At 36.8% G+C, this 27,903-nt stretch overlaps 1 protein-coding gene across 2 annotated transcripts; it reads left to right on the forward strand.

The window, feature by feature from the left end:
• Window positions 1-27,712, forward strand: LOC121407613 (dehydrogenase/reductase SDR family member 1-like). 2 transcript variants are annotated; one of them, XM_041598768.1, is made up of 8 exons: window positions 1-52; window positions 17,907-18,039; window positions 19,141-19,202; window positions 20,906-21,049; window positions 21,403-21,482; window positions 22,496-22,628; window positions 25,540-25,692; window positions 27,177-27,712. In XM_041598768.1, the coding sequence occupies exons 2-8, from the start codon at window positions 17,928-17,930 to the stop codon at window positions 27,459-27,461; spliced, it is 969 nt and encodes a 322-aa protein (XP_041454702.1). In that variant the 5' UTR covers window positions 1-52; window positions 17,907-17,927; the 3' UTR covers window positions 27,462-27,712. The 2 variants fall into 2 exon arrangements, with proteins under 2 accessions (XP_041454702.1, XP_041454703.1); XM_041598769.1 differs by lacking the exon at window positions 1-52 and adding an exon at window positions 17,101-17,105 and having other exon boundaries at window positions 17,906-18,039.
• The last annotated feature ends 191 nt before the right edge of the window (window positions 27,713-27,903 follow it).

The raw sequence follows: 27,903 nt of genomic DNA on the forward strand, positions 1-27,903 counted from the left end.
GACTTCTCTCGAACTTAGCTCTGTGGCTGTGCGCGCATGCATGCGATCTTTGGTAAGAATTACTTTGAATTAAAATTACCTGCTTTAATAATAAAGCATCACGTTATAGTTTTAACATCGAATATATTTGTGCTTTTTAATAAGATTGTGTAACATAATTCTCTGTCTACGTTTAAATGCAAGCCCAAAATCAAAGGCTATTAAGACTAAGTAAACCGATCGGTGGCAGTGGCCAAATTGAACCCTAGACCGAAGCGGAGCTCCCTGGGTTACCCTACCTCGGGCGAAGTTCGTGCAGGCTCCACTCCACTTCTCTACCGCTACACTACGCTCCACCTACCCACTTGTTCAGTGCTAGTCGTGCACTCGTGCTAGTCTTAGTCATGCTAGTCTGCTACCATCCTGCCTGTGGAGAATCTACAGGTAGGACTATGGATAGTATCAAGTACCGGTATGCCAATTAAATAATAATAACCAATTTTTATTCCAATTCCCGATTTTCCCCTTTTTTTTTTCTGAACTCTGATTTTTGACCAGTGAGAAAAAAATCGGATAAGAAAAACCAAACGTTTTCAAAACAAAAGACAAAAAACATGTGGCGACATGTTTGCCGTCAAAATGCGCTGATGATTTGTTTTGATTTCGGACAAAAGCAGTGGAAGGAAAAGAAGATAAATTAAAGGAGGAGAAAATTATGATTCGTTTTGATCTTAGCGGAAAGGGAAGAGGAGGAGAAGATGATTTGTTTTCATCTCCGACATAAGCGGAGGAAGAAGATGATGATAATTGTTTTCATCTCCGACATAATTGGAGGAAGAAGAAAAAGATGATGATGATTAGTGGTAATTTGTTTTGATATCTGACAAAAACAGAGAAAGAAGAAAAACAACAAGAGTCAAGAAGATGATATGTTATGATCTTAAGCGGAGGCAAATAAAATTTAGTTGAACACGCTGACACCAGTGTTCTCGCCAGTGTATAATACGCATGGTTCAAACACCATGCGTGCGGAAATGGAGACCAAGTGGAACCATGCATAAAATTTCAGCGACATGCGTGGAAAAATTAAATGGAAATATTCAGAAAAAAATAATACACTCCATGAACTCATCTTAGTGATATCAACTTCATTTATCGGGTTGCGCCGAAGTCCCACCAACTTAAGACCACTTACAGGCCTACTACGGCTAGGAAAGTGGCAAGGCGCCCAGCTAGCTCGCGGCTGCTATTGCGGGCATATGACGGCACGGTACGGTCGTTCCGTTGCCTATTCCCCCGTTTGCCCCGCACATCACACCGGCTATGCTCCATGGTGAAACGTCAGATCACAGACTCACACAAAACTTACATGTCGATCTACACGCCATTGCGTTGTTTGGTGTTGGAAGTGCCGGTAGAGAATATAAAATGAACTTTCGCCAGCACGCACAGAACTTGCATGCACAACACGCGCAAAATAATTGCAAGACAAGTGGTGATCAACTAGGTGCATGCACGATACGCGCGCGCTATATAGACGATCGACGGAGCGGCGGACATGTTTTGCAGATCCAGCCTAAATCTAGAAACACGACAAAGCCCTTTGACTTCTCATGTCTGGTCCGACCAGGGCCCGACTCTTTTTTTTTTTTTCTCTCGAAAATATTTACAATTCATGAGCTGGAAACAGGGTTGGCGATTTTTTTGATTTTTTTAAAAAAATCAAAAAAATCGGATTTATTTGATTTAAATCAGATTTTTTTTATTTAAATCAGATTTTTTTGATTTTTTAAAGTTCCTTCGAAAAAAGGGTAATTATCTCCCCCCCCCCTTACTCTTACAATGACATCAATATTGATGTTATACATTTCACCCCTAATATTGTTCTTAACCACATATTTTGTAATTAAAATCCAGTAAAAATGGACAATTAAAAATAAATTTGAGGAATCATGTATCTGAACTTAATTCTATCATACATAGGCCTATGAAGGAATATTCCATAGGGAATTCCCAGTGAGTAGAGAAAATTCCCCTCTGGGATTTTTCATTCAAAATCCCTTATCAAAACTGCCAACAAACCCTTTGCCAATTACTAGTATTCATGTATATTGTAAGAGAAATATTTCTCATCAATGATTTTTTTCAATTAGTCACAGCTTTACAATAGTCAAAGAGAGACTACAACTGTATATGTTAAGGATCTTTTTGATAAAAAGCTCTTCTCTTGCTACAGATATACATGTAGATGCAAAACTCTCAGTTTTGGAGAACAATATAGGAGATAGCTTAGTCAAAGGGTGACTATACTACATTCTGTTACTGTGATTTTTTTACATTAATCTACAATTTTTATTCCCATATTCTCTACAAAAAAATCTGTTTGATCCATGAAGTATGAAAAAAAATCTACTTACTTTTATCTTAAAGGATAAAAACTGCAAAACTGCTTAAATTACAACATATGTATTACAAAAAGAAGTATTTTATTTTAAATGAGACACAGCTTACAACTGCCAATGATTGTAACTGAAGTACCTGCATCTTAACGTTAAAATACAGTGTTAAATGTTTATTCTGAGTTTTGCAAATTGTTGTTATAGAGCTCTTTCCATTATTACATGCAGATACAAAACTTCCATTATTTGTAGCACTGAACATAAAATGGGCTGCAGTGACTTAAAAGGTTTATAGACTGTGGGATGGACAAGGAAAATGTCTCTAGTTTTTCATTTCCGTGGGGCGGCAAATACAACCACGGTTCTTGGACATGATAATATGTAAAATATTATGAGTGAATACATGCACAATGTTGCCATCGGTAAATTCTGCTCCTGACCTCAAAATTAAAATAATAATATGCAAAATCGTACCATTGATTCGACTGGAAATTCCGCCATTCACCCCGTGTGTTAAGGACTTCCGTGAACGCGCGCAAGCGTGCACAATGCATATAACCTCGTTCGCGTTTTATTTATTTTTTATTCGCTGTACATACATATATATACGTTATATACAGAATATACGATGGCGGATAAGATGTCGTCGTCTTCGTCGTGTTTTGATAGCGAAAATGACGATTTATCACTAGCAAATATATGCTACATGCACGTCTTACCCAAGGAAAGAGGGCCAGTAAATTCCTTTCAAGTAAAGAGCTAGAACAAATTTAAGCCTTTGCTGCATTTGTTGATGTAGACTACCTGGGACTTCAGAATAAAAATAGCGATTCGTGCAGCAGAGAAGTTTGCTATTGACTTGCATGCAACCCGGCCCAGGAAGCAGTGGCTTAACAGTGCAGGGGGGGGGGCAAGCTATCCCCCCTGGCGGAGTTCACCGGGAACTTAAAGGGGAAAAGAGAAAAGGGGGAGAATGAAAGGGGAAAAACGAAAAGGGGGAGAATGAAAGGGAAAAAAAGAGGAACTGGAAAAGGAAAGAAAGAAGAACAGATAGATTGTCATGAAAAGGTGATTTTTTTTTAAAAATAAGCATGCAAAGTCATAAACAAAATCTTGTTTACCGTGGCGTACAGACCAAGAAAAAAAGGAAAAGGAAAGAGAGAAGGGTGAAAAATATGTCATCTTCTTTAACATTATGTCAAAATCTAAAATTTGATTTTTGTAATAAAAATGTATAATTTTTTGTTCACTTGCATTGTTTTTTTTACCGAATACACCATATCGCCCCTCAAAATGTTGCCTCATGACGTAATTGCCTGCCCCCCCCCCCTTTTGAGAAGCAAAATACTAAAATTTGTAATGTAAATATGCCATTAAAACAAAGGTGTGCCCCCTCTTTTGAAATTGAAGACCCTTTTTTTTCGTGTACGAAATATACTTCATTTGTGGGTGAAAACCTTTATTTTTTTTGCTTGTCAATTGGTTGAAAAACTTTTTTTTTGGTGGGGGGGGGGCTGGTCGAAACTTTCCTCTGAAAAATTTGCCCCCTTTTGGAAAATCATGGATCTGCCCCTGATAAGACCGGAGATTTTTTTGCTCTTGCCCCTCCTGGCCACCGACCCGTTACGCTCCTGCCCAGCCCGACCAGCATTGCAGCAAGATCCGAATGGATCAAACTAACGTTATAGATGTAACGCGTTACATCTTGCTCAGAGCCAGGTCAAACATCGTTCGTATCACCAGCATTCCAGCAATCAAGCTATCGAAGGTGAAAAAGATACAGAGGATGATTTTGAGATGGTGATCCTTGTTATAGCGATCTTTGTCCATGCCAAAATTGTTTCACTTTGTGCTTTTGCATTTCATTCTCTGCAAAAGTGACGCAGTACAACTCAAGCTTTGATGATTTTTGTATAGGTCTAGATTTCTTAATTGAATCGATATATAATGTGACTCATGTCATGATTTACTTCACCGCCACATTTACAAGCCTATGAATAGAAGACGAAGTAAGTCACGAGTCACATTATTCATCGACTCAAGAAATCTAGATGTAGACCTATACAAAAATCATCAAAGTTTGCACTGCTTCACTTTTGCAGAGAGTGAAATGCAAGAGCACAAAGTGAAAACAAATTACCTTCGATCGCTTGATTGCTCAATGCTGGTGATACGAACGATGTTTGACCTGGCTCTGGGCAAGATGTAAACGCGGTAGGCCTACATCTATATTTATTTTGATCCATTCGGATCTTGCTGAAATGCTGGTCGGACGTCGGGCTGGTCTCCCGGGGCCGGGCTGCATGCAAGTCAATCGCAAACTTCTCTGCTGCACGAATAGCTATTTTTATTCTGAAGTCCCAGGTAGTCTACATCAACGAATGCAGCAAAGGCTAGCTTAAATTTGTTCTAGCTCTTTACTTGAAAGGAATTTACTGGCCCTCTTTCCTTGGGTAAGACGTGCATGTAGCATATATTTGCTAGTGATAAATCGTCATTTTCGCTGTCAAAACACGACGAAGACGACGACATCTTATCCGCCATCGTACATTCTGTATTATAACGTATATCATATCATGTACAGCGAATAAAAAAAATAAAACGCGAACGAGGTTACATGCATTGTGCACGCTTGCGCGCGTTCACGGAAGTCCTTAACACACGGGGTGAATGGCGGAATTTCCAGTCGAATCAATGGTACGATTTTGCATATTATTATTTTAATTTTGAGGTCAGGAGCAGAATTTACCGATGGCAACATTGTGCATGTATTCACTCATAATATTTTACATATTATCATGTCCAAGAACCGTGGTTGTATTTGCCGCCCCACGGAAAGTCACAATTTTAGCGACCATCCCACAGTCTATTATAAGAGAAAGCTTTTCTCAACAGTCAAATTATGACTGTACTACTTTATGCAGGGCTGCCAACTCTCACGCAATCTGCGTGAGTCTCACGCATTTCACCCGATTCTCACACTCTCACGCTGATCATAGGAATTCTCACGCTGAACCCCGAAAATAGAGAGAAAAAAAGTTTATTAGCCTATATCATATCGGATATAACCCGGCCAGGCGAAAGTTTCAAAGTTTTTAACCACACAAGCGCAAAGCTAATATACCATCAATGCAAATTGGTTTCGGTTTGCCGCGCAAAGACAAGATATTGAGTTGCGATTGGCTTACTGTATTCCGCGTGTGAGTGCGGGTGGCGTCAAAATTTTACTATGAAGCGGGGGTTCTGTGCCCACGAGGCACAACGAGCGATCGAGTGTCAATGCAATGCCAGCAGCCATGCCATGCGATAGCCAGCCGGCCCGGCCGTCACCGGCACGGCGCTGAGATGCCGCGCCCGCGCAACTCAGTGTACTTCTACTTCAGATTTCAGCCGGTAGGTAAGTTGTCTCTTGTCTTGAAAATATGTTTTGATCAGATCCTTTATATGCCATTATTATGATAGTAAGAATGACTTTGGAAGGATGCTTGTATAAATTGATATAGTGCTACGAACTATGTTGTGTGTATTCTATTGAGAACGAAATTTTGATTAAATTTTTCTCTAAAACGAGTGTGATTGAGGGTGACACTGACTGTCTCTGTACCACTACACGAGCGCCGACCTAACTTAGATCGACGGTTTGGCTGACGATCTGCGTTAGATGTTAAGTATTTTAATTTTTATTTAGTCTGTGTGACTGTGCATGTTGCTAATTGACACCCAGTATGGACAGCCATCATAATGACCACTTGTTCTAGTATCGTCTTGGGGAGCAGCAGATAATCACAGGTTGAGGTTTCACTGCTATTATAAAGAGAGTTGATATGGAATAATGCACTTAAAAATGTGGATTTTTTTTTCAAGGTAAGTGAACTTCATTAAAAATAATCAATTAACCTATTTGAATCCTGCCTTATGTATTTATGGAATCAGAGTTAAAAGTATGTGCCAGATTGCACCATTTAAATTGCAAAATTGTAAAAGCTCCCTACCGTGGAAGGGGGGACACCCCCCTTCCACACCATCCCCCCCTCGGGCGCTCCGCGCCCTCGGGCTTGGTCGCTTCGCTCCCTCGCAATGTCTCACTCCAAACTCTTCTCAAAGGTTGGCAGCCCTGCTTTATGTTAATGTGATTTTTATAATTATGTTATTCAAAACATCAAATGTATGATAAATGTAACAATACGAAATAAGAGGCATGTTAAATATGTTGATTACATGCAGGTATCATTTTTTATTTTACATGACAGAAGTAGTTATGTGTAGGCGAAGGATCAAAACTGGAAAACTGCCAACAAACCTTTTCTCATCGACTTTTATATATTATATTTTTTTTTTACAAACTGCTCTCTGAAAAGTCTTTGGATTATGTGAAAACTTTACGTTAAGAAAGAAATTGACTAATAATAACTGACAAAGAATGTAAAATTTCAGAAGAAAAACTCGACATAATTTACAAAAAATGAGTACCTATTGACAACATACATCTGTATTTTTTAAGGAATTACCTGATTTTATTAATTTGATTTTAATTTGTTTAAAGTAGATATGAAGACTGTTGATCTTTTATTGATATAAAGTTAATTCAAAGTTTTTCAGTTGACTTGAAGAATTAAAACTGCATTTAACAAATACTTTGTCCATGATTTGTACATGTTTCAATGGAAGTGATTTAAATCAATGATTTTTTTTAAAAAATCATGGTGATTTAAATCGCGATTTAAATCACGATTTAAATCAATGTGATTTAAATCCGCCAACCCTGGCTGGAAAGCTGCACTTCTCTTTCTTTGGACTGAACGGCAAGTATCTGTGCATTTGTGTGGGCTTAAAAATACGCCACAGTAGGGCTTCCTTAGCGTCTCTATTTGATGAAAAGGCCGTTGCTTCCGCGCTCCCGCACCCACCCCCCAGGAGTGGCAGCACAAGTCCCCGACATGGGTGAATTTTTTTCTGGCGAGAACGCTGGCTGACATGCGCCATAATGTTTACGACTATGCGTCCGCTAAGAGTTCACAATTACCTCCACCACCACTACGATGTTGTAGAGAAGGTGAATATCATGTCCCCTCCGCTATCAGCTGGGTCATTCCATAAAGGTCGGACGTACATTCGGACACATTTAAGAGCTGTATCTCCTTTGATTTGATAGCAGTGTTATTATTTTTTAAGTGTATCATAACATGTGACCTAGGTTATCATTACACCATGACAGGACTAGGCTGCAATATGAAGAATAGAAAATATGGGCAAAAATGTGAGGGGTCGGACGTACATCAGACGAAAGCAGGTTTTATGCTTTTAGAGTTCATGTCAAAATCTCTGTGATTTTTGTGATGCAGGTACTAAAATTCTAATATGAGCTGTTAGCTAAAGGGTGAATCTTAAAAGAAATAAAGCAAAGAAATTGATAGACATTGCCTTGTTTTAGTTACAGGCTGATCTATTTGGGGTCGGACGTACACTTTGAAGGGGTCGGACGTACATTGTGCAAAATATTTGCACACTGTACGTCCGACCCCCTTTGAAGATCAGTTACTCAAAACATAGACATTCTAAACTGGATTTTGTAAATGTACATACTGTTTGGTTAGTTGTCTTTCACATAAGACAGAATTAACAAATGAATCTGATGCTGGTGAAGAGTTATGCTTGATTAAAGTTGACATGCATTCAGACACTGTACGTCCGACCCCCATACTGATTTTTATATAGTCAAGCAAAATGATCCGCATATCTATTACAAATAAGTCAGTGGGGTTATTTCCTGTTTCCATTTTGATATCTACATTTTTAGATCACATCAATAATGAAACAACACAACTATTCGCACAATGCAGGATATTTTTTACTGTTAAACTTCAAGTAAAAGGTATCTTTTTTAATGGTTTGCAAAAGACATGACAAAGAATTTCTTCAACATTAAAAAACTTGTCCTGTTACAAACTTTGTTTAAACAAGGTGGGTTATGAACCATGAGTTTTCCCTGATGTTGCAATCAATAAAACATATGCAATATGACCTTTTGACCCGTAGATGACCTTTGATCTCTCAATCATCAAGAACACATGTAATTTTTCCCACTGATCGTTTTGTTCCAAGTTTGGGCAAAATTAATTCAGAAATATGTCATTTGCTATTTTTACCCCTAGATGACCTTTGACCTCTCCATCCTCTTTAACAAATGTGGTACTACCCACTGATAATTTGTTCCAAGTTTGAATACATTTTAATACAATACACATAAAAAACTACCGGTATCGAAAGTTAACTTTTGACCCTTAGAAAGCTTGAACAATTGACTTTGAAAAAACAAAATGAGCAAAAGTGACCTTTGACTCCTAAATAACCTTAGAAATTATCATCTTCATCAACAAAAAAAATGTATTACCCACTGATTTTGTGTTTCAAGTTTGAACAATATTGATGCAAACAAATCTAATTTAAACAAAATCTGTCAAAAAATAACTGAATGGCCTCTCATCTTTTGACCTTCTGACCCCGAGATGACCTTTGACCTCATCAACACACACGTGGTATCAACCAAGGATCATTCGTACCAAGTTTGAACAAGGTTGATGCAGAAATAAAGAAATGAGAACAAGTCAAAATTAAATGAATAACCCTTCACATTTTCATAACTTACACCCCTATAGGCAAAAGTAGAATAGTCTAGACATCCATGTATCATTATAGCAAATGGGCAGATCTATTTCCCACAGAGGGTTCAATTGCTGTACCTGAGATTGAGGGGAAGGGGCAATTCTTTTATATGGAACTTCTTTGTGTATTAAATTTTTCATGTATTTGTATATTTTTAATTTTGATTTTGTTTTCTAATTTTCCTGCAGGCTATTATTCAGTCATAATTACCACTAAATTCATTAAGTTATGTGATAATTTGAGATGAAGGAAGGCAGTTTCCACTGAATATGCACACAAAACACAAATAAATCACCATTTCTTGAAGGTGATATCACCATATAAAAAGCTACATATTGTCAAAAATGTGTGGTATTCTTAATGAAATTGGTCTCAAAAGTTGTGCATGACTTCAAAGAAAAAACCAAAAGAACTATACAGCGATATCAAGGTGTGTGTATCATGCAAAATGTTACAGATGGAAAGTGAATTTTGCCCCCAGTATTGTTGGGTAAAGAAAATACAAAAAAAAGTCATTTTAAACTAGGTTGAAATTGAAATTTGTATTCAATTTTGAAAGATTAATACAAGTAAAAGATGTTATGATATTAAACTTCTACAAAAAACATCTAAGCAGTGCAAGATAACTTCATAAAAAAAAGTTTAAGGGGGTCGGACGTACAGGGGGTCGGACGTACAAAAAAGTTGTACGTCCGACCCCCACTTAACTTGAAATCCCGGACTAGTGGTGAGCTACCTTCTGGTGTATATATTAAACAAACCAAGCTTGCTTTGCATCTGACTTTGGGAAAATTTTTCTTCTTTTGTTTCGCTTGTAAGAAAAACAGTGTACCTGAAAAGGGGTCGGACGTACATTTGAAAGTGCCTGCTATTAATATATTTGGTTTAAAAAATATAAGAAAAATAGAAAAAACCTAACTTATTTTTGAGAAACCTGACATAATAACAACTGAGACAACATACAACTTTGATTATTTCAAAGCTTATACAAGGTTTATAATTTGTTGCAAACTTGACCTTTTAAAATAAGTAAAATTCTATTTTGTTGCTATGGTGACTTCAATGCCTTGCCAAAATGAAACAATACATTGTTTGAAATTATTTCTTTCAGATTCATACATTTCAGTGTCTGAGCTTTCAAGTGATACCTAATTTGTTCTGTTTGTAGGATTTTGAAATTTTGACCAAAAGGTTTACTATTTTATGGAATAGCCCAACTTCAGATAGTAGTACGTCTTTTTCGGTGTCTCATGGTATCTAATACCCTTTTTACACAGGCTAAAATTTCCTTAACCCCGTACTATAAGTGGGGCTAAATTGCCATTTAGCCCCACCTATAGTACGGGGTTAAGCTTAGCCCACTTTCTTTTTACACAGCATTTTTGCAAAGTGGGCTAAACCCACCTTTAGTACGGGATTATTTGGCCCTGCAAAAAAGCAGGGTTATCCCAGCAATTGCGGTGCTAAGAGCGAGAGTACAGGGTTAAGATCGCTAGTGTAAAACGAAAGTGGGCTAAGCTTAACCCCGTACTTTAGGTGGGGCTAAATGGCAATTTAGCCCCACCTATAGTACAGGGTTAAGGAAATTTTAGCGTGTGTAAAAAGGTACGAGTGAAGTACTTGTACTACGAATGATCGACAAAAACCACTAGTCCGGGGTTAGCGAGTTTCGTGTGTGAAAAGCAAGCATTGCTTATCCGGGGTTAGCAATAACAATTTGGTATGTGTGAAAAGGAAAAAAATAGTACGGGGTTAAGAATAGTATGGGGTAAGTGATAGTCCGGGGCTAAGAAAATCCTGTGTAAAAAGGGCATAAGAGTTTACGATTATCTCCGCCATCACCAAGATGTTGTAGAGGAGTTGAATATCATCGGAAACAACTTCAGATTGTAGTGCGTCTATTTCAGTAAGTAATGCGACCTCTAATAGTTCACGATGGACTCCGCCATCACCATGATGTTGTAGAGAAGAGGACTCGTTTGAACGGCGGGAGTGTCGCGCGCTGCATCATCATCTTTTCCTTCCTCCGATTATGTCGGAGATCAAACAAATCATCATCTTCTTCCTCCGCTTTTGTCGGAGATAAAAACAAATTCTGTCATCAGTGTAGCTTGCAGCATTTGCCAACGTGCCGGCCACCCACAAATTTTAATTTTTTTTTTTTTGAATATCTGCCGATCCGATATCCGAATCGATTTCGATTTTGGGAGCAAAACTTCTGAACCTAACTCCTATCCCGTTATTCCTCTAACTTACAACATTAATGCCAATGCTGTATTGAGCACATACAGGTACTTTAAAAAATCATGAAAATATCACTTTTGTGACCAAAATTATTAATTTCCATGAAGTTGCGATTCAATTTTTATAATAGTAGGCCTAATAACTTAGAATAATTTTTGTATTGACCAGAGCGCTCAAAAAATTGAATTTTGGGCTTATTTTTGTGTACGCCTTCTATTGGTGGAAAGTAATATGGCAAGAAAATTTTCATTTTTCAAGCTCTATTTGTATGATGGGGGGACCTAAAGCTACGCACTTTGTTTTCAAACAATAAAAACTGTCCCAATTTTAATATTTCAACAAATTATATTTCACTAATTTGTGGCAAACATTCTAAAGATCATTAACCAAGAAGAAAATATCGCAAAACTCACTGATACGAAAATCCCGCCGTGTTTTCCGAACACCTCTTGATTTTGCCGCCCGATGTAGAAGGGGTCCTAAAGCTACGCACTCGATTTATCATGCAAAAAATAGTATTTCTTGTGCCTCAATTTCTAAAATATATTCAAATTATTATAGGATAAAATGAAATTAAACTCCAAAATTCCAAACAGTTGTTGGTTTTCTCTGCATTTAGAGATTTATTGCAGCCTCTGTAGAAAAAATTGAATAGGAATCGTTCATCACTCTGCAGTCACAGTTCCACACAGAGTGCGCATTTGCCATAAAAACTGCACGCGCGATGAGTGGTGCGTAGCTTTAGGACCCCCTACCATAATTGTAATTTTCGTTTAGCATGAAAGCGAGGTCAAATTGGGTGCGCCCTTTTTCTAAAGTTTTTTTTTCTGAGTGTCTTTATGGGGAAGATACGTTGTCTGTTATTTAAACATCAAACAATTTCCGACACATTTTAGTCATTGTATGGAGCTACTTGACATCGCTAATTCAATGAACAAGGTTACGATATAACCTTGTTCTCAGTTACATCTCCATGTGTGGCAAAATAAGGGTGGCAATTTTGGCTTATTTTCTCTTTTTCTATGGGACAAATGCTTGATTTTCTTACACTGTCAGTTTCCAATATAGCTTTTCATCATATAACTTAGCTCTTATGTAAATTCGATTCTTTGAATTATTTTTTCTTAATTAACAATAGAGATTGAAAAATACAATTTTCTTGCCATATTACTTTCCACCAATAGAGGGCATACATAAAAATATGCCAAAAATTCAAGTTTTTAGCTCTCTGTTGAATACAAAAATTATTCCCAAGTCACTAATTGCAACCGTATGGAAATTAGTAATTTTGGTCACAAAAGTGATATATTTATGATATTTAAACTGCTATGTACAGCATTGGCATACCATAGTCCTACCTGTAGATTCCCCACAGGCAGGATGGTTGCAGTGAACAAGTGCTTGACATAGCCATATAATTTCCACCATGGTGAGGATAATAGTGAGAAAAAAATAAAGAATATTTAAGTATAACTGTTACATTATAAAATAATAAAACATCTACTGTATTTGTTTATGCTACTGGGGCATCTGGCGATGTCTCCTCATAACTTATGTTCCAAGTTTTTTTGTAAATCCCTCAAATTTCATCCTGATGATCAATTGGAAGAGTAACATAGGCGGATCCAGGGGGGCCCGCGCCCCCACCCCCCTCCCTTCTATTGGCGGAGCAAAAAAATGAAGAAAAAAGGGGAAAGAAGGAGGAAGAGGGAAAAATAAGAGGAGGGAGACAAGTGAATCAAATAAGGTCAGGGAAAATCTTGGGAAATGATTTTAAAAATATTTCATGTCACTATATTAAATTTTCGCTCACGCTTTGCGCTCGCATTGTCTGTTCAATGAGATACATATCTTGCGTAATAGGCTGATATGTAGCTTAAAATATCAAGTTTTGAAGTCAATATATACAAAGCATTTTTCTGCTCAGACATCAAGTTTTAAATATTTTGTTTCATTTACAAATTGGTTTTTTAAAGTACTCTGTAAAATGTCGGTTTATCATGTTTATGTTATGTGAATATCATTTGCAGCTTTTTGTGCTGTGCTCTCACATTATTACATATTGTCTTTGTTTATTCCATAAGATTCTTTATATATTACTGGGTAATTCTATAACAAACTAGCTAAATTCCCCTTTTATGACAGTTTATCAAATATATCGTCTCGCGAATTGCGCTCGCATTAATTTTCACAAATATATCAACTCATAATCCTAATCATGATTACAAAAGTGCTTATAAAATATCCAGTTTTCAGGCCTCAATGTCAATAAATTTCACTTACTCATGAGGCTTATTACATTATTAAATATGACAATAAAATTTTCATGAATTCCTAATAAGTAAATTGCCCTTTTTTTCAGAAATGAATATTGACAAGTTTCATATTGCGCTTAGGAAGAGGAATAGGAAAATAGTCATAATTTTCATATGATGACAAAGTATTCTAAGGCCTAGAATGTCCAGGTCCTAGTTAATAAAAAAAATATCAGTTCGCGGTTTGCACTCCCATCATTTATTAAGTGCTATCCACATCCACTTCACAATTCCCCTACACAGTGATTAAGATAGTGCTTAAATTCACCCTTTTCATACCGGATCAAATATTTTCTGCTCGTGCTTCGCGCTCACATTAATGATTTTCATGATAAAAAATGAAATATATTCAGATGCCCAGATTCGGTCTAACTCTAAAACACATGCACACGTTTATTGAAATACGCAGCTTGATATTTATTCAAAACGTACCAAAATTATCCAGTTTCAGATCAGAGCATCAAGTTACCAATCCTTTTTCATGATTTACAAAACATGAATAGGGTGTCCCATTTTTATCACAAACTTTGATTTTTTCATAAAAATGTCAAAAATTTTGCTCACTCGCTTGCATCTTCTTATTAATTTTGTGCAATCTTTATGCCACTGGGACAACCCCTTCAAAGAAACAAACAAAAATCAACTTTGAGCAGCCGATCGGGCAAAATATGGGTGAAAAAAAAAGTTTCAGGCCCCTCTATTGGCTGAAGCTGGATCCACCCCTGGAGTAATACTAGTGATAGTACTTAAATCAATTATCACACATACAAGTGTAACAAGGGATATGAGAGGTAATTCCGTGGAGGTAACATGCGACCATGGAGCAATACGACTATTTGCCAGCAGATTTTCATCTCACCGGAAGCATTTACCAAATGACGTCATTTAAACACGTTTACGATCGTGGTTCTGTTTATACTTCCCAGAAAGCCTGATTCTGGTCAAACAACGTTTACAAACACATCTCTTTGTGAGTTTACGATCGGCGTTTTGAAACGTCGTTTAAAGTAAGCATTGACGCAACCGTTTTTTTTTACTAATCTTGTATGGAAATGTGAGTCTGGCCCGAAAAGTGGAAGCATAAACACAGCCTAAGAAATTCGATAGGAAACGGCTTGAGAACAAATTTCCGTCATCGAATCATGTGCCGGAGCTCACAGTGGAAGTAGGGAGACAATCATTTAGTATGTTGACATCATAGAACTGATTTGGAAGAGTCAAAATATTTTGTTTTGATCTGTGAATTTTACTCTATTTAGATATAAATATATTCAGCCCGGAGCATCCCTTTAACAAATATACATTTCTGTTGGAAGCCAAAAAAAAATCCATGGTAGCTAGCTGCATGCAATCACAATGTTCTCAATGTTCAACAACCCGTGAAAATGTCGGGACCCCGCGATTCGTGGAAAATTCTGTACTCGAAAATAACAGCTTATACAGTATGTGACCTTTTGGGTACATTGCTTACCATTTATAGAATATGGTCACATGACCCGAATTGCAACCACAGCTGTTTGTAATAAATCTGTCTTTCATGTGACTTTAAGAGAGGAACAGCTGCCATTGTTTGTCTGATCAATGATCTTCGTCTTATCTTTATATGTGTAGGTGACTTTGTAAGTCTCTTTGCATGTGTAAGATATGTGATTGAAGTAATTGTTGTTGCAGTTTGATAATGTATTATAATTTCTACAATGAATGTTGGGGATTTGAAATTTGATATGGATATTTTGCCACAATGCTCAAATGGTAAAGAGCTGTTAGATTTTTAATTGGTATAGATGTTTTATATCAAGAGGTCTGACATAATATTTAGGTAAGTATTCCTGAGACTAATGAGGAATAGCACTAGTAATTACTGCAAGATACGACCATTACACATTGAATAGGTTCAAGCTCACAAAATTCCAACACTGTGTCACATAACATGAACAAGAAAAAGCCAAAGTTATGCATTGAGCTGCAATGTTTGTGAGATTTTTTGTACATCTAGGGGGATGAGACAACCCCCCCCCCCCCCCCCCGTAGGCTGCTGTACAATCTTTGTAATTAAAAACAGAACAGGGGGGGGAGGGGTTCACATTACAAATATATATTAACTAGTTCTAACAAAAAATAGGAATTTCTACATTACATTAGCCAAATATTGTCAACGCTGTATTAAAGAAATTATGATATGACCAATGGGCAATTCCATAAAATGGTAAACCTTTTTGTACATCCGACCCCCATTTCTCTAAAGTCTTACTTCACTTCATAAACTTACAAGAAGTTTGTATACATGATGCTCACTCTGCCTCAGTAAGTATAGATTTTTCGGTCCCGCAGGGATCTGTTCTCGGTCCGCAACTTTTTAATATTACACACTACCCATTCAATATATTGTACAGAGACATAGTGTCAGTTATCATATGTATGCGGATGACCTACAACTTTATTTCACTTGCAGACCAGTTCAAACTCCTATCCTAAAATCCCTCCACTGGCTCCCTGTTCAACAGCGTGTAATCTACAAAATTCTCCTCTTAACCTATCGTGCACAAAATAATCTAGCTCCTGATTACATTTCATCGCTTCTGTTAACCCATTCCTCAGGTCGTTCTGGTTTGCGTTCTTCAAATAATGTAAGGCTCAAAGAAATACGTACTAAACGAAGTTGGGGGGATAGAGCATTTTCATCTGCTGCACCTTTTTTGTGGAACAGGTTACCGCTATCTATTCAGACAGCTAATACTCTTTCTACATTTAAGGCAGCACTTAAAACTCACCTGATGCTTAATGCATACTGCTAAATCATACCAGCAGTTTACAGTCTAGTTCTTTATTCTTATGTTTAGTTTTTTTTTTTTCTTTTGTTATTTGTTATTTGTATGCGCCTTGAGCATCTCTTAGAGATGGATATGTTGCGCTTTATAAATATTGTTATTATTATTATTACCAAGTCATGGACGTTATAGAACATTACAGACTGTCAAGAGAGCCAGAAATCAAAGACGGAAATTTCATGAAAGTTCCACATATAGGGGGTCGCACGTATATATTTTATGGAATTACCACAATAATTTCACACAAATTGTGGCAAAAAATATTTGTATTTGTTGGTATCCTTTGAGGAGAAAAATGGCGTTGTGCGTTACATTTGAAAGATAAATACCAGTTGTGGTAGCGATCTCAAAATGAGTTCAAACAGAATTTAATGAAATTACCACCAAAGTGTCTGTATGTATAAATAAAATATATGTGCCAAATAACGCTGGAAGAAAATGCGTAATTGCTGAGAAATAAGCACCAAACTCCATCAAATGTTGGGCATTTTTCGAAGCAATATTAATACACTGTCTGTCCCCCATATGCTTTCTGCATTAGTGGTCATTGGAATTATTGATTTTGGGCCAAGATTTTATGACTTTATAAAGACAAGATTACATAAATGCACCAGATCTGGATGTATGATAATAGTTTGACAATTGCATGTTCATGTAACCTTGATTTTAAAGACTTTCTCATAAAATAATTGTTTGCTGCAACTACTATCTTTCACCTTTATTAACAACATCACTTGTGATTACAATTGTTTAAGAAAATCATTTTGCAATTTTTCTTTAAGTTATAATTTAAAAAAAAAAGCTTCATGGAATACCCTTTTTTGTCTTGCCTGCATAGCAGAGCGAGAATAAGCGGTGTCAACATTCCTAAATCCTAAGTTTTTGAAATGTCATCATGACTTTGAGAGAACATGGATATGGACCAATTTCATGAAACTTTGACATAAGGATTAATCAAGAATCACTAAACATCCTGCCCAATGTAGGTTAAATCAATGCAGAACTGCGTCTAGTTCATTTTTTTCTTCTTTTTTAATTCTGTGATAATATACAATGTAAGCATTTTAGAGGTCATTTGGGAAGCCATTGTCTGTTTTTATCTGTGTTATACAATTCAGGGAGGTTGTAGGCCCCATATTGAGTCATTTCACAGAACTATCCCAAGTCTAGTCATTACTCTACAATGTCAACACCAGATTGAAGGATGAAATGCTTTTCAATGGGATATCAAGTGTTGGAATGTAATTTTTTTTAAATGATACTCTGGCCTTGAAATGTCTAGAATTGTTACGTAATAATGGTATACTGAAGGAAAAAGAAAACTCCCTTTGAAGATCGTCAGCATTGTCTGAAGCAGGATGAAGTTTTTATTTTACCACTGCTAGATTGAAAGCTTATTCTTTTCATCTGCTGTATAGGTGCACATAACACAATGCATTGATCGTTGCAGATTTATTTGTTTTTTATCAAATTTCCAGATCTAGAAGGAATACTTCAAAATGAGCGGTCCACTAGCTGGTAAGGTGTGTCTTGTGACAGGGGCAACAAGAGGTATAGGCAAAGGAATTGCTCTGCAGCTGGGAGAAGCAGGAGCTACTGTATACATCACTGGTAAACCTGATTTGCTTTTTGAAAAGTATTGTTTCCTGTTGATCTGAATTAGGATATATTTGGGCATGCATTTCTACCAAGGTATATTTGTAAAAAAAAAAAATACTGCTGTTAAATACTACATGATTTTCATGTAGTGTGGGGGGTTTTTAGGTTTGAAAATTAAATTGCATTTTTTTTCATAATTGTTTACCTGAAATACCTAGTGACTCTTCAATACTCTTACATTTTGATCATTGAAGGAGAAGACCATCCCAACAAAAAGTTGATTGGTAAAGAAAGAGACAAACAAGTACATGTATATGTATTGTAACTTTTAATCTTTTACTACTTACATGTAATGTATTTTGATAACATTTTGAGCATGAAGCCTGTTTGATATTTATCTTTTTATCAACTTTTTGTTGGGGTGGGTTTTGGTTTTAATCTTAGTCATTTCAGTGGATATGGTTTGAAAATCTGTACTCCTTTACATTTTCTATGCAATATTACATCCTCTCCATCAATGCACCACTTTCTCTGCTGCTCATACATTTGTATTGGTAGAAAATATTCTTTTTTTTACCAGAGGCAAAAATATTGTTCATTTAGAACAAGTGATTTAAAATTGATTTCTGCAAGTAATAGTATAATTTTGAAGTCAAGACCAATCAAAACTGTTATGTTATTTTCAATGACATACCATTTGTCAATTTGGAGTGACTTTTTATTGGAGTGACATTGATATCTTTGCTCTAAATGCTCAAACATATTTTCAATTTAATCTGGGGACTTGCAACTGTTGTAACTTTGCCATTATGGCAACTACCATGGATACCTTGATGATGATTGATTGGGTGCTGAGCCCTTTTACCATGGTAGTTGCCATTATGACAAAGTTACAACAGTTGCAAGTCCTTTATGATATGGGCCCCTGTTCTTTTAACAACTATACATTAATACATTTGAACGATGTCTCACACTACAGATATGTCAATTGCATGTTTGTCAAGCTTCATCATTCATTTAAGTCTGTTTAAATCTGTTTTCAGCTGCCCCTTTGATATATGTGTACGTTTTTCTGATATTTTTTTTCTTAAATTTCTGTGATATTGCTATCAGGAAGAACATTGAAACCAAAGCAAGATGGGGTAGGAGGGTCATTGGAGGAAACAGCAAGAGAAGTAAGTGCATCCTTAAAGAGAAATTCCAGTAGTTGCAGTAAACACTGATTTCATGAGAAAGTCTGTAAAACAAGGCTTAATTGTCAGTATATCATCGAGGATCTAGATCTGGTACAGTTACATTAACTGAACTTTGTGAAATCTTGAAATCTACGCTGAAAAACGTTCACACCGAAGATCCCCAACACAGATAAGTGCACGTGGGACAATGTATAATTGTTGCTTAGAGCGTCGGGCCAGATGCTCTACCCGAATCCTGTGCTTATTTGCTGATTTCTCAGCAATTATACAATTTCTTCCAGAATCCTTTGGCACATGCATTTTATTTATACAAACAGACACTTTGGTGGTCATTTCATTGGATTCTGTACAAACTCATTTTAATATCGTTACCAAAACTAGCATTTACCTTTAAACCCAACATCAATTAGAGTGTGGTAGTGGTAGCAGGGTGGTAGTAATCCAAATGATTCAATCTGATTTTGTCTTTTGAGAAAAGGTTGCTGGATCAATCTCTCTCACAGAAATTGCCCTATCTCCCTACTTTCACTTGGCTTGATCAAGTACATCCTCTTACTTGACCATCCTAAATATTTAATAAATCTGTTGCTTAACATAAAAGTTATTTGTGAAAATTGCTGACTTTACAGACATCTGGAATGTGAAGTGTACAATAAAATGACAACATTTTTGTAAGTAATTTTGTAAAATGTTAATGTATTTAAATGAAAGGGGAAAATGTACTTTCCATAAAATGGTTAAATAACGCTACAGCAAGAATGATGTTACTTGTACTGTACATTAATTGTATATTCTACATTTACATCATGCAAACCGTGAATTTTCATGAAGTTGTGTGTTATAATTTATTTATTATGGAAGTCTGAAAATGTGTATTAAAAAGGAGATAATATATTGTTTATTTACATTCACCTTCAAAATTTCAAAGAAGCACATGTAACCAGCTAGTTTACCCCCTTTTTATGTCACAGCAGAAGAAGTCCAGAGGGGACATACGGGGCATGCAGGGTTCCCGCACAATAACTAAAAACATATTTAATGGATTTTAAAAATTGTTGGTGTGTAGGTAGATGACACCAAAAACAGGCTAAGTTTGAATTTGGAGTCCGCAGTTCAAAGGTCACAGCTCATTAAATATGCGAGTTGGTTTCCGCATGATAACTTTGGAAATATTCACCAGATATTAAAAATGTTTGGTTTGAAATATTGAATGGATTTTAAAAATTGTTGGTGTGTAGGTAGACGACACCAAAATACAGGTTTAGTTTGAATTCGGAGTCCACAGGTCAAAGGTCACAGCTCATTATGCGAGTTGGTTTCCGCATGATAAATTTTGCATGCGCCAGATGCGGTGTTTCCATGCAATAACTAAAAGAATATTTAATGGATTTTAAAAATAGTTGGTGTGTAGGTAGATGGCACCAAAATACAGGCTAAGTTCAAATTCGGAGTCTGCAGGTCAAAGGTCACAGCTCATTATATATGCGAGTTGGTTCAATCACATTGAATGAATTTCTGATCGCGTTAAGCTGGGGCATCTGTGTCCTTTGGACACATCAAATTTCTAGTTTTTCCTGCAGAAAGCTGATGTATATGAACGAGTGTAAGGGCTATGTAATTCATATTTTTCTTGTGCATTTATTATTCATAATTATTCCAAATGTGATTTTGTTTTCCTGTAGATAGATGACAGAGGAGGAAAGTGTGTTCCAGTGCAGTGTGACCATTCCAAAGATGAACAGGTCAAAGCAGTCTTTGATAGGATAGAGAGAGAACAGAATGGACGTCTGGATGTCCTAGTCAACAATGCCTATGCAGCAGTAACTGTAAGCATACAGACATACAGGGAGGGTTAGACAGTAGTGAATGGTTTAATGTTGGGTATATTTTATTGGTAATTTGATGTATTAAAAGGCGTTCATTCAATTCAGTGACAATTTATTTATGTGCTGAATTCTCACTAGTCGTTTTAACTTGAGTAATATGTTGAAATATAGGTGGTTGTAGATAGAGGATAGAGCAAGAAAGACAACACATTTATTAATAAAAGTTGATTAGTTATGTCACGTTCATTGAATTTCTTCTCCAAAATAAAAGCTGATTGTTTCTTAGCATCAGAGCAAAGAACACAATAAGTCAAGGATAGTTTAACGGATCATTTGATATATTTGTATTTCAGGCGTTAATGGGTGCAGTGTCTACCCCTTTTTGGGAGCTTCCTGAAACTATCTGGGATGATGTCAATAATGTTGGTCTGAGGTAAGTAATGGATTGTCTTCCAGTGATATGATATTACTATATATTGATGATGATGATGAAAATAAGAATTATCATGATAATGACAATGATGATTATGATAATGATATCTACACATTAATGAAAATGATGATAATTGTGATGATAGTCATGATGGCGGTGTTAATAATGATTAATAATGATTAATAATGATTGGTGATGAATGGATGATGTTGGAAATGATGTTGATGATGATGATGATATTGACAGTGATATAGATGCTGATTATGGAGGTGCTGGTACTGATTGTGATGATGATGATGATGATGATGATGAATCGATGATAATGATGACAATGGTGATGATGATGGTGATGATGATGCTGATGATGATGGTAATGATGACGATAGTGATGATGATGATGACGATGGTAATGATGATGGTGGTGGTGGTGCTGATATTGATTGATGAAATGATGAGGAAATTATATTTATTATTCTGATCATTGCAATTTTGTCCTTAATGTCGTTAACAAGTATAGGCCTATGGAATAAAAGTGAATATCAATATAAAGAGACAGCAAAAACAGGTAGACACATTCATTCTAGCAAATAATTCAAGTAAGTTCTAATTTTGACAGATTGAATAAAACAAATATGAAACATGACATGTAACATATTTTTTCCATACAGAGCATATAAAATTTGAATGAATATGTGAATGTAAATCATGTCCATACCAGTTTTAATATGGCTTTTTGAAAACTAGTCATTTAATCTACAAGCTGATTTTCCATCGGGCCCTGCATAACGTGAAATATCATTATTACCCCGTCATTCCATCCCATTGTATTGTGTTGAGCACCTAGCTAGAAGGTCCCATTTTAGAATATGTATGTGACTTGACCGGAAATCAAACCAACAGCCCTCCATTCATGGAGGAGGCATTCTAACCACTGAGCCACCAAACCTGTTTCATGAGCTTCAATGAGTCAAAATGAGTCAATCCTAACTTTTATCTTTTATTTTTAATCCCAGGAATCATTACATTTGCACAGTGTATGCAGCCAAGCTGATGGTTCCAGCCAAGCAGGGACTCATTGTCAATATTTCATCAGGTGGCGGTCTCAGATACCTATTCAATGTTGCCTATGGGGTCGGAAAAGCTGCAGTAAGTTTATTTTTAAAGAATTTTGCGATTGTTCTTGTTCGATATTTCCTCAGATCCGTCTGCAAGCACTGACTCAAAGTTTACAGTTTTTGTCTCACCTGCATAGCAAAGTGAGACTATAAGTGCCAGTTTTCCGACAGCGGGGGCGTCAACATCAAATCTTAACCGAAGGTTAAGTTTTTGAAATGACAGCATAACTTATAAAGTATATGGACCTAGTTCATGAAACTTGGACATTAGAGTAATCAAGTATCACTGAACATCCTGTGCGGGTTTCAGGTCACTTGATTAAGGTTAAAGGTCAATGAACTTTTGCCATGTTGAGGGGTTGAGGGGAATTGTTGAATAACCATCATAACTCCGAAATCGTATGGATCTTGCTCATAAAACTTGGACATAAGAGTAATCAAGTATCACTGAACATCTCATGCGAGTTTCAGGTCACATGACCAAAGTCAAAGGTCATTTAAGGTCAATGAACTTTGGCCATTTTGGAGGTAATTATTAGATTGCTGTCCTAACTTTCAAAGTTTATAGATATAGTTTATAAAATGTGGATATAGGGGTAATCAAGTATCACTGACAAGTCTAAGGTTGCATGATCAAAGTCAAATGTCATTTTAGGTCATTGAACATAGTATTGTATCATTATATGAATGGTGTTATTTGTAAATCATTACTTTATAGTAGTTTTCGAAGTCGGCACTGCTGTAATATTGAATTGCGTTATGCAGGTGAGATTGCCAGAGGAGCTCCACTTGTTAAGCCTTGTCTAGAGTGAAGACTTTACTCCAATATAAGATGGTGGTATGAGAGAAGGCTTCTGATTGGTCAATTTCAATTTTGTAATCCGGCATATGGCCACGATCGTGGCATATACCGGCAATTTCTGCATGGTAGCTTGTGTACAGAACCTCATAAGGTGATCCATTGATTACAATTTTGTGTTCCCATCTCATAACGCATAGTACATGCTTATTATCGTTCAATATACAATATCATTCGTATCCATAAATTTCAAATTTCTCTTGTGTGTTTATATTTCAACTCGGCCTACGGCCTCGTTGAAATATAAACGCGCGCGAGAAATTTGAAATCTATGGACACTCATATTATGGTATATTGAACTCAACAGCATGCACTATATGTATAATATCCTTGTCTGGTATAGACAGCCATAGTACACATTGAATCTAGTTTCACTACTTCAGACTCTGCATTATGCACTATTGTGAATTGTGTGATATCTAAAGGTCTGTGTCTGCAGACTAGCCTCAGATGGGGTTAAAAAAGTCTGTGTTATGAGATTTAAGAGATTAAGATATCTCAATCTAGAACCTATTTGATATTGCCTTAGGTAGGGCTTTGAAACCTGCGGCAAGTTTGTGCTATGAGAATTATTAGAACTTGCCACTATTTCAGTTGGAAAAGGAGCCTCTTGTCAAGTCCCTTGCGACTGCTTCCCGAGTGAAGCGAGGGGTATTCTAATTTGCTTCGCGAATTAGGCCTAGCAAGCCAGGGACTCTTTACATCTGAGTCGAATTATATATTCATGAGGAATGTCTTCCTAATGAATATACATGAGTCATGAATATTACCGGTCACCTAGTAAACCAATCAAATGTCAAAGCTGTTTCGTCCGGGTTCGGAATACTAGTAGTCCACTATTCTGCAGGGGATTCATTTAATTGCGGGACACTAAAGGGGATATAACTAGCAAAATGCTACAAGTAGTGGTACTCCTACTACTACTAGTACTAGCCATAACAGACCCATCACCTCCACCGCCCAAAACTTCCCGGGAGATTGGCCAGGTCAGACTTAAAGGGGAAGTTCACCCTGAAGAAAACTTTGTTGTAAAAATAGTAAAAAATATTGGTGAAGGTTTGAGGAAAATACGTTAAAGAGTAAGAAAGTTATTAGAGTTCAAAATTTTGGATTTGTGACGTCATAAACGAGCAGCTGCCCCATGTGTTATGTAGTATAAAATGTATGAATTTCAAATTTTGTATGGTTCCTGATGACTTAATTTTGTTTTCTTTTCATGATCGGGTATGAAACGATTTGTCTATTGATATACAAAAGTTACAGTGATAACCATTTTCAATTTTCTGAGAAAATGACATTTCATTGATTTTTTACCATTCGCTATGTAGGAATGCTGCTCGCATATGACGTCACAAATCAAATAATTGAAATTCTAATAACTTTTTAATTATTTGATGAATTTTTCTCAAACCTTCGGCAATATTTTTTATTATTTTTTCTGCTATTTTTACAATAAACTTTTTGTCAGGGTGAACTTCCCCTTTAAGACAAGGGGAAGCACCAACTGAACAACTCGACTCCAGCATTCCCTCACTGCACTGCGGATCAATAATCAATGCAAAGTGGAATTTTTTCCATATCCTTTGGGTAGATTTACAAATACATCTCGTCCTTTCAGTGCAGATTTAATTTCATCGACTTGCAAATCCTAAAATCTGTCAATATTCAGCATTTTAGAGGCATATTTAATGCTCTTTGATATTTTGTCGTCACTCTTCGCCAAGAATCCACGGGTCGCCATTCAAGATGAGCTCATGAATATTCATTATGACATTGTAGCAGCCCGGGCTCTCATTGGATGATTTTCACCGACCTGTTTTTGGTCGGAATATTGGTAAAAACAATGAAAAACAAAAGAAAGTAGGTGGAATTCGGCTCAGATGTCAAAGGCCCTGGCTTCCTGCGCTCTGCCTTGCTATATCCCTCGCTTCTCTCGGGAAGCAGCCGCCAGGGCCACGACAAGAGGCTATTGGAAAAGCTGCTTTAAGTTGTCCTGCCTATAAGAATTATTAGACTAAGGTATCTTAATTCACAATCAGGCATTGTTTTATTTTGTGTGTCCTTTCCCTTTATCCCACTCTAGGTGGACCGGTTAGCAGCAGATTGTGCTCATGAGCTGAAGAAACACGGTGTAGCAGCAGTCTCACTCTGGCCTGGTGCCGTCAAAACAGAACATATCCTGGATAAGTTCAAAGACCCTGACTTGACCATAGATGTTGGAGGCTATGAAGCAAAGGTAAGGATTTGAATGGTGGTAATGTGCAGCACATTTTATGAGGAGAGGGGAGGGGTGGGGACTGGGGTGAAGGAAACAGATGGGAGGGGAAGGAAGAGAAAAGGGGTTGAAAGGGATGGGAATGATGGAAAGGAGGGAGGGGGAAGGGGAGTATCTTTAATTATTTAACTGTAGAAGCTGGTAGAATACTCTGACAGTAATTAAAAGAATAATGATAGAAATCTATTATACCAAGACTGAACTTGAGATTACACATTTGCAAAAAGCTGGAACCCGCAAAGACAGCAAGGTTTCTCATTAAATTTAAGTCGCCTGAGCTGAAGTTGAAGGTTACAGATTAACTTTTTTGCTGTCTTTCAGTAAACCATAACATGTAGGGCAAGGCGGGGTAAGTTGAGCATAGGGGCAAGTTGAGCCACCAGCCTGAGGCCAATAATGAATGAGTCAGACATTGTGGTGGTGTCATGTATTGATGACCCATAGCATAACCCCTTACCCCACCACATTGTTTTCCACTTTGAAACAAAAAGTAGTTTTTTAGAGGGAAAAGTATGAATTTCAGCCAAAAAAGTAAAAAAGAGTGTGAAATAGATAAGTACTTTATTCACACACACGTCTTTAAATATAGTAAAGACATGATAACAACATTATTAGTCCAGGTATGGATCTTCATTCTTGTCATAGTCTTTTATATGATGGATGCATAATAAATGTGTGGATACAAAATTATCGCACTAAGTTCGGACTGGGGTAAGTTGAGCCAAACAGCATGGGGCAAGTTGAGCCATGGTAATTCTTATGGCAATGTATCTTAAAAAACAAACAAACCATAAAAATCGATTGAAATGCAGGCTGAAAGGACCAAATTTACATGACTGCTCTTTTGCTTTTAAAGGATGTTAGTATTTATAGAGAATTAGCAAGTGAAAAGACTTTAAACAAAAAATTGACATGCTGGTTCTCCCCCCCCCATAAATTTTGTATGTAGTTTTTGTGGCTCAACTTACCCCAGACGGTGGCACAACTTACCCCATATATGGGGCAAGTTGAGCCATTTGACATCGGTTTTTTCAAAGGTCACGATGAATTTCAGTGTGGGGGTAGAAAGTAACATGTAGGTGAAAAACATTTCCCAAGAATAAAATTTAAAGGCAAGGTACTTATTTCTACAATAGTACTAGTCATATCAATTCTAACATGCAAAATGCAAAAAGTGTCACAACTTACCCCGCCTTCCCCTACATCTAAAGTGCAAAGCATGTATTTTGCCACTAGTTAAATAAAGTAATTTGAAAGTCAACATTCTGCTAGTTGATGATTTGGTTTTAAAAAAATGTATCTTCATGCACGTTAGACTGATCAGGATTTAATCAAATGGGGGAAGAATGGATAAATGCTTTGTTCATTAATATCACGGTCTCTAAGCATTGGTTGATAGTGTATTTGTAAAATGATGCCTTCTTCTGTACCCGCCCCACCCACAGCAAAGAGACATCTTCTTAATGGGTGAGACCCCTGAGTACGCTGGCAAGTGTGTGGTCAATCTAGCCACAGACCGGAACATCATGCGCAAGACAGGCCGAGTGCTCCTCACGATGGATCTTGCTCAAGAGTACGGTTTCACAGACATCGATGGCCACGTTCCGATCAACTACCGTCAGCTGAAGTCACTGGCTTTGATGGGTGGACACACTTGGATCGGGGCGATGATTCCGGGTTTCATCAAGATTCCCTTCTGGGCTCTCGCTGCTATTACTCACAAATTCTGATAGGTCAAATGATTAAAGGTCATCTTCGCCCTGTTGTAGAAAAAGTTGTGTTTAGACACAACTAAAACAAAACAGTTGCGAATTCATAATACTCTCTTTGGATTGGTTGATAATCAATATGCCTTTGATTGCTTGAGTTGGGTTTTATTGTAAGCCTTGCTTAATCAGGGACAAAATTCTCACAGTGAAATGAAATTTTATAACGGTTTCCTGTATTTCACATGCAAAAGTACAGAAGAGCGTGAGAGAGAGAAAAAAATAAAAACAACAACTTGTTTGTATTGTATTTCAAGGTTACCTAAAATACAAATCAATATTCATATTTGTTCAGAATACTGCCAGAATTGAGACATTTCTTTTTTACCAAAGATTTGATATCCCTAAGTTCTAAAAACATAGTTTGTAATATTCAAAATGTACAATGAAATCACTTTCTACTTAC

This window comes from Lytechinus variegatus, chromosome 2 (genome assembly GCF_018143015.1).
Source record: "Lytechinus variegatus isolate NC3 chromosome 2, Lvar_3.0, whole genome shotgun sequence".
In the NCBI taxonomy this organism is placed as follows: Eukaryota; Metazoa; Echinodermata; class Echinoidea; order Temnopleuroida; family Toxopneustidae; genus Lytechinus; species Lytechinus variegatus.